The sequence below is a fragment of the Canis aureus genome, chromosome 28, assembly GCF_053574225.1.
Source record: "Canis aureus isolate CA01 chromosome 28, VMU_Caureus_v.1.0, whole genome shotgun sequence".
Classification (NCBI taxonomy): Eukaryota; Metazoa; Chordata; class Mammalia; order Carnivora; family Canidae; genus Canis; species Canis aureus.
Window position 1 is genome coordinate 13,247,708 of NC_135638.1, and position 8,398 is coordinate 13,256,105.

Consider the following 8,398-nt stretch of genomic DNA (forward strand, 5'->3'; position numbering starts at 1 on the left):
GCTATACTTCTTGATAAAGTAGGATCACACACACACAAAAAATTTTGAGGACACAAGTGATACCATCACTTATTTTTATTAAGTGGTTTGGATAAGAAAATAAAACATTCTTGGGGCACCTGAGTGGCTCAGTCAGTTAAGTGACTGACTCAGTTTTAGTTCAGGTCATGATCTCACAGTTGTGGGATCAAGTCCTACATTGGGCTCTGCACTCAGCATGGAGTCTGCTTTAGAGTCTCTCTACAGATTCTCCCACTCACTCACTCTCTCTCTCTCTCTCTCAAATAAATAAAATCTCAAAAAAAAAAAAAAAAGAGAGAGAGAGAAAATAACACATTCTCTAATTAAAAGCCCCTTTTTCATAGCTGTTTTTTCTTTCCCAGTACAATGTCCTTTCTCCAGTTATATTCTCTTAGGTCTAGGACTGGGTTAGCTGGTTAGCTGAGGAATTTTTCTAGTCACTATTTCATTCCCACTTTGAGTTATCCATGCACGCGTAATGTAAAGTGAGACTCAGACTCACAGTATAAGATTCCATATTTTGACCCAACTTGGACCCTAATGACAGAAGTGCATTGGTTGTAGAACAGCTATGACGTTGGTAACGTGAGCCCAGGAGGCCAGCAATCCTACCTGTAATGAGCAAAGTGATGATGGGATATTTTTCCATTGTTGTGAAGAGTGCCAACCTGTGTACGAATATTTACAATATAGTAATATCAGTATCTCACAGTCAGGATTGATGCCAGTGTAGGAAACCACTAGGAAAAAGTATGGCAGCAAGAAGGTATTCCCAAGAGGGACACTTAATTGGAAGTGGTTTTATATCTGCTCCTCCTGGTCAAACACGAGGGCTCTGATGTACCATAGTAGCCTTGTGCCTCATCTCTTGATTTTTTTTTTCCTCATCTCTTGATTTTCACCTTTCTTGATTTGGGGGCAGAGAATGAAAGTCTCTATCCAGTCATGGTGATGTCAGCATCATCTGACCTTTGGCCAACACCTTTCTGCATATGTGGTATATACGGAGCAGTGTAAGATCATTATCCAGGGTCCAGGCTGGAGAACAATGTCATGTTCAAACCTTGTTTTTTTACTCATTCGAGAGAATGAGAAGCTTGGGAGCAAGTTACCTAGCCTCCCCAAGCTTCAGTTTTCTCATCAGCAAAATGGATATAATAATAGTACCTAACTCTTGGATATGTTGAGATAATTAAATGAAATAATTGGTAATAAGCACTTAGCATAGCGACTGGCTCATAAGAAGCTCTTAGTATACACTAGTATTCTTTGTATAGAAAATCCTTCTCTTTATAAAACTCTTTATAAGCTTTATTTTAAAGGCTTAAACTCAAAGTAGTTGTATTAGCTAAGGGCCTGCTTAAATTGGACTTAAGGGTTTTTTTTAGATGGAAATCTTTGCTGTGGTCAAAGATCACGCTCTAGTGCTACTTCTTATCCATCCTATGAATACAATTTCTGTGCTCTGCTGTAATAGACTGACCGTATTGTCGCCTACTCTGCCTGCCTGGGATATGTGAACTATGCCAAGCCTCCCTTACCTATGAATACTTCCTCACACTGCTTCCCTGCATTTCTCTCCCACAACATATTTGAGGCGGTTATCACAATACTCATGGACATTTTCCTCTCTTTCTTCTCTTTCAATAAGAATTCTTAATTGTGCAGACTCAGGATTGGGAGTGACCAAGATGCCTAAACACACACACACACACACACACACACACACAGTCTCAGTCTCTCTCTCTCTCATTCATGCTCATATAATTTAGTTTGGTATATAGGACTCAATTCATGGGGTCTTTTCCAAAGCATTAAAGACTAAGCACTTCTTAAAAATGTAAGATCGACCAAAAATTTTTTTGAACATCCAAAGAGTACTCTCATTGATCTTTATAAAAATTTTTGGAGACTAAAGGAAACATTATGTAGGGATTTCTTTTGTCCTACTGGATAATTCATTGCCCAGTCCTGACACTGCTTTTCCCCATTGGGTCTTTGTGAGAGTCACATGCTTTGGACATCTTTGAAAAGAATCTTCTGAGGCTTCAGCATCTCATTTGAGTCTCCTAAGTCTCATCTAGAAGTGTGTTGAATTGTCATCTGTCACCATGAGCAACAGATTCCTGGGCACCTGGAAACTTGTCTCCAGTGAGCACTTTGATGATTACATGAAAGCTCTGGGTAAGAAATATTCCTTGTTGCTCTGGTTGAGAAGATCCTTTTTGAGAAGACTGCATGACTATATCCTTCTAACTCCTTTTCTAGGACTCTGGGGAAGTTTGCACAGGCTGAAGTACAATCCTTTCCTGCAATTAATCTTCTATTGTGTCATTCTAATAATTTAGTACACTTTGTGGAAATACTAATAGATTTTAACCTAAGAGCTGCTTAATTGTATGGAACCTCTACTGATTTCACAGGTGGTTTCAGATAAGGTAGTTTCGTATCAGTAAGACTTTGATTTTAGAGGAAAGAAATTTTAGAGGCTTAGTCAACCCATCCTCTGGCTTTCCTGAAGGTTCATTTTATAACAGCTGAAGTTCTCATAAAATAAGTAGTTGAATATACTAACGTTAATAGAAACTCCAACTTAAAATTTTGGTGTTTGACTAAACCAGAAGTTTACACTAATTACTGATGTTAGGCTAACATCAGACCTTCCTGGAGTTGGAGCAATGGATGAAGATGGAAAAATCTAGTTATAAGTTTTATCAACTTTATACTATCTCTAGAGAATGTTCCATGACACGAGGACAATAGGTGAGAAGTATCTTTGGAAATTTCCAGAGCTGTATAAATATAATAGGAAGAGATTCCAATGATCCTGGTTGCTATGCTTGTCAAAGTGCCTGTAACTTTCCTTACCTGTTCAGAAAGCTTATGAGAAAGGTTGTATTTTTAAGTAAAATGAGCAAAATCATGTCATATTGCCTAGAAAACTACTAGAAATTATGGGGGAAGATCCATACTAACTGGATAGACTTATGGACTTGACTTCATAGCTGAGGAAGAAGCAAAAATACAAGAGCGTCAATGAAAGACTCCATAATTCTGTCATTTTTCAAGTTTAGAATGCATAAGATCACCTGGGAGTTTAGTATAGTGTACATTTTCAGACCCTACTGCAGAGATCATATATACACATAAAACTAGTTTTTTATACGTATATAAAACTAGTTTTTCCTTCATTTTTTTCTCTCATTTGACATTTCTCTTTTTCCATGTGTTTCTATAGTCTTAGTAATAATAGTAATAAAACCCAAGAGTCTAATTTTGTTTCATTTTTCAAATGCAGAACATTTTTTAAAAATCACATTAACTATGATCATGTATAATGGTACAGATCTTGAAAGGAGATGGGTAGTTTTTTCTACCAGCTAAGCTTAGGGGCCATGACAAAATTTCAGCAACGAGATTCTATTAAGGATGTGAGGGGAATTCTTTTCTATATCCGTAATATACTACTGAGGAGAAGAAATCATAGAATAGTGGGTATCTGTCATAGTCTCATTTTAAAAATACCTGTAATAGTTATATGTAGAAACTAAAATGTCTGGAATGATCCATACAAAAGATTGGTGATTTTTAAGGACTGTGGGGTTGGATGTGGTAAAAGTGGATGACTTGAACTATTTAGGTTAAATGCATTTTTCTTTAAAACCTGCAGACATTATTATTGTAATAATAAAACCTAAAATATTTAAGTCTATGGGCAGGTATTTCCATTAGGTGGTGAAATGTGGGAGGAGGTCCTCAGGAGTCAGTGATACTACCTGCCATATCCACATCTGAGGCACAACTGAACACAGAATGTGGCCATTCACAGACTCTCTAGGTATAACTCTTTGTCAAAAGAATTCTAACTCTATCTTGATTTTTAGGTGTGGGGTTAGCCACCAGAAAACTGGGAAATTTAGCCAAACCCCGTGTGATCATCAGCAAGAAAGGGGATATTATAACTATAAGAACTGAGAGTACATTCAAAAATACAGAGATCTCCTTCAAGTTAGGTCAGGAATTTGAAGAAACCACAGCTGACAACAGGAAAGCAAAGGTAAATTTTAATGTTTCTCTTCAAAGTTGGCTCATTCTAGGATTTGAGAGGATTACTCCTGTTAGTGTTCAAAAGGGTAGACCACTCTGTTCTATTGAAAATGAATGTGCCTTTGAGGCCCCTTACTTGATCTCAGGATTTTGATTTTGACTCCAATGTTGGGTGTGGAGGCTACTTTAAAATAAATAAAATAGGGGCACCTGGGTGGCTCAGGGGTTGAGCGTCTGCCTTTCGCTCAGGTCATCAACCCTGGGTCCTGGGATCAAGTCCCCCTGCATATGTCTCTGCCTCTCTCTCTCTGTATCTCTCATGAATAAATAAAATCTAAATAAATAAATAAATAAATAAATAAATACAACAGAAAATGAATGTGCTTCATGAGACATCTATTATGAAAACAATTCAATAGTGAATGAATTTCTCTGATCAACCAAAATCCAAACAACTCGATTATATGAATTTGTCTTTGCAGAGCATTGTAACCTTGTCAAGAGGCTCATTGAATCAAGTGCAGAAATGGGATGGCAAAGAGACAACAATAAAAAGAAAGTTGGTGGATGGGAAAATGGTAGTGGTAAGAGTAGTTTCACTTCTAAATACAAAATAATGGTATTAAAATAAAGAAATGTGTAATATTATTTTCAAGATTTTCTTCTTTGCAATACAAATGGTTAAAAATGGCTAAGTAATAATGTCAGAGTTAACGGTTAGATGATATTTCAACCATGAAGACTCATCTATAAGTACTTCAAGTATTGGTCCAAAATTTTAGAAAGAACGCCTAAAAATAATGGTAAAGTCAAAGAATATGGATAAATCTCACCAGTTTGGACTTACAAAGAGAAAAGCAAGTCTAAGTTTTAAGAGCAAAACAAACCCTGAATGACTCAATTACAGAATATTTGTAAATATCTAAGTGTTTTACTTTCAAGAATCCAAACTTGGACTACACCATGTCAATAATTTAAGCTCAGCTCAAGGAGACCTTTTTGTCAGCAGATAAAGAATGATGATCAGGGTTAGAAGAGATGACCTTTAATTTTCTTAAGTTTTATCTTCTGTGCTGAATAATACATACACTGACTATAGATTCGTGTAATTTTAAGTGTTTTCCTTTAGTTTAGAGGTTCTTATCCCTAGCTACAAAATAGATTTACACGGGGAGTTATTAACAATATGGGGCTCCCAACAAAAATCAATTAAATGCAAATCTCTTGGGTGAAAAGGAGCCAACAGTATTTTTAAATGTTCCTCAGATGAAACAAATGTGCATATAGTTTTGAAATCCACTTTTAGTAGATTTAAATGCACACAAATTATGCATAAAAACTTGCCACTTTAAGAAAATTCTTCCATAGTAACATAGATTGACTTCGAAACTGTTTCTCCTATTTCAATGGTGGTAATTCCTAATCGCCAGAGACTGACATACTGATGTTCTATCCGTTTCTAAGTTTAATCTCATGAGCTTGTTTTTATCTTCTGTTGCTATGTGCAGATTTGCTGTTCCCTAGTTTGAGTTTTAGATACTCAATGAATCTCTCTCTTTTCTTAAGGAATGTAAAATGAAGGGCGTGGTATGCACCCGAATTTATGAGAAGGTCTGAGAAAAATCATTTCCTCATTGAAGTGATATTTGATCATTTGAGGTTGGAAATCAACAGTTTTCGTTGGCAAGACCCGACTATACTGCAATTTGTTTGTTTTTGCTTTTGTCTTAATAGATCAGATAGGTAAAGGCCTAAACTGAGGATTAATCTAAAATTAAGTGTTGTTTAAACATTTTTAATTTACATGCATTTCCTTACTATATTAAAGTATGTATATTGGCCAGACCTAAATAGTTGACATTGTGATTTAATTATCTGTGAAATTCTAACTCGTGTTGTACTTTGTATACAGAAATGATAGTAAAGCAAATAATCTGATAGTAAAAGGAAGTAAATGTATTGATTGGGGTAACAGGAGGATGATGGGGAGGAGGATCAGAAGTGAAACAAACTACAGGAAGGAGCTGTTTTAAAGCAGAGTTCTATTTCAGCTAAAAGGGCAGCCTCTACTCCAGCTGATTTTTTTAAATTGAGGGATAATTTATGGACAGTGAAATGCACAGACATTAAGGGTAGAGTTCAATCCATCGTGACAAATACATGCACACATATAACTCACATCCTGATCAAGATAATGGTACATTTCTAATCCCAGAAAGTTTTCTCATGCCTCTTCCCAGTCAATGTCCTGCCCTGTCCCACCTCTACCAAAAGCAAGTAGTGATTTGGTTTCTGTCATTGGGTTTTTACATTACACATTTCTTTAATGTGTGGGATTTTATACAAGGAATATTATCTTTAATTCAAAAAAGTATGCTTTTTTTTTTAAATAAAAAGCAACCACGAAGTTTTTTAAAATCTTAAAAAGAGGAAAACAATTGCTTCCGTCCTACATGGTGTGAGCTATCACTTTGTACATACGAACATATTGTACTTACCTGCAACCACGGCCCTCATACTTTTTTACATTCTGCTTTTTGTAACTTTAACAAAGAGTCTCCCACATTTCAATAGGTGCTATGCCAATTTATGATGATTATATAATATGGTTGTTCTATTTTTATGTTATATCCAGTTTGGAGTTATTACAGATTATTTCGCAAAAATTACCTTCATGTACATACATGATTGTGCTAAATATTTTTTCTAAGAGAAGGATTAGTAAGTAAATATGGAAAACTGATGGTTTCTTACTATTTCTGTATTTCTTTCCTGAATGTTGTAGGGATTAGGGGACAACGCAACCAGCAGTATACATGTATAGGGCAATGCATGAACACAGATCCTATCCTGAAGATAACAGCTACTAAGTGGTATATGTGTGTTGTGTGCCAAACTCATTTACTCTCTCCCAGATGATTTAGATGCTGTGTTGCCATATTTAGCACAATCTCACACAACAACCCTATCAGGTAGATACTATTATTATCCCCATTTTATAAAAGAGGAACCAGTGTAGAGTAACTTGTGCTAAGTCCCAAAGTGCTAGAGAATGAAGAGGGGTCATTTGTTGAAACTTCACTTTATTTTGTCTCCTTGGACACACCTCTTAGAAACTTGTCTGTTTTTTGTAATACCTCTAAAAGTGTGCCATTAGATTATTTTTGCCTGTTCTTGAATTTCATATAAATGGAATCATACATTATGTGTTCTTTCTGTCTGCCTTTTTAAACTCAGCATTATGTTTTTGAAGTTCATCCATATTGTTTCTTGTAGCAGTAGTTTGCTCTTTTATTGCTAAGTAGTATTCTATTGCATGAGTATATCACAGTTTGCATATCTACCCTTCTCTTAAGACAGTTGGGCTCTCCAGATTTTGGCCATGATGAATAAAGCTGCTATAAACATTCTTGTACAAGGCTTTTGATGGACATATGAGTTCCTTCCTTCTGGATAAATAACTAGGCATTGAATTACTGGGTCTAGTTGATTTTTGACACGCAAGATAGGGACTACTGTGCCCAAGTAATAATGAAACTCTTTCAGATGTATTGTATGATTGAGCAAATGACAAATGTGTTGATGTTGTTAGGGGCCAGGATTTTCACTATGGAAGACGAATATATGAATATGGAATGAAGGAGGCAGGAAAGAATCACGTGAGAATGGATTGGAATAGATGTAAATTTGTGGTTTCTAAGGCATGCATATATATGTGCATATGTGTTTGTAATTGAACATGAATATCTGCATGCATTTCTGTGTGTATATATACATGTATTTATGTGTATGTGTATATACACCCATATATTTCCTAGCTCTATCTGCCCAGAGGGCTTAGAAGGAATTGCACCTCAGTAGGAATGAGTCCACCTACTGCCCAGATCTTAGTGTCCAATGTCATTCCCCACTGAAAGAAATGAGGGTTCCTTGGAGAAACAACTGATTCCAATGTGAGGTCAGGGAAGGTAGAAGATGAGCCTAAAATATCTTATTATACCAGAAAGTAAGGAAGAGTTTAAAAAAATAATAGAGGCATGCCATCAAAATATGGGAGCCAGCTTGAAGGTGTTCCCCTTGGTTAAAGCTGGGGCAATTTGAAAAATAAAATAGTTGTGAAAAAATCATAGCTTATAAACCACTGAAGGAAAAATAAGGATCCAAGAATCCATAATTATAATAGGGAGAAAGAGAAGAGTCTTCCTTAGAGCAGAATGCTGTGGGCTGACTGGTAAATGTGGAAGGAGCACTAGAAATGGAAAGTCATCATTTTTTAATCCCCACAGTAAATATTGGCTCAAACAAGACTTGCCAATGGGTGCTAAATCTA

General features: G+C 36.0%; 1 protein-coding gene across 1 annotated transcript; it reads left to right on the forward strand.

Moving 5' to 3' along the window:
* The first annotated feature begins 2,057 nt into the window (after positions 1 to 2,057).
* PMP2 (peripheral myelin protein 2) lies at positions 2,058 to 6,395 on the forward strand. Its single transcript, XM_077876136.1, has 5 exons — positions 2,058 to 2,205; positions 2,445 to 2,447; positions 3,906 to 4,078; positions 4,551 to 4,652; positions 5,635 to 6,395. The coding sequence occupies exons 1-5, from the start codon at positions 2,133 to 2,135 to the stop codon at positions 5,683 to 5,685; spliced, it is 402 nt and encodes a 133-aa protein (XP_077732262.1). The 5' UTR covers positions 2,058 to 2,132; the 3' UTR covers positions 5,686 to 6,395.
* The last annotated feature ends 2,003 nt before the right edge of the window (positions 6,396 to 8,398 follow it).

Excerpts from the sequence above, each read along its gene's own strand:
- PMP2 (XM_077876136.1), top strand. The coding sequence starts at position 2,133 with ATGAGCAACAGATTCCTGGGCACCTGGAAACTTGTCTCCAGTGAGCAC. Across the intron at positions 4,079-4,550 it reads CTGACAACAGGAAAGCAAAG|AGCATTGTAACCTTGTCAAG; the intron begins GTAAATTTTAAT and ends TTGTCTTTGCAG. Across the intron at positions 4,653-5,634 it reads TGGATGGGAAAATGGTAGTG|GAATGTAAAATGAAGGGCGT; the intron begins GTAAGAGTAGTT and ends TCTTTTCTTAAG.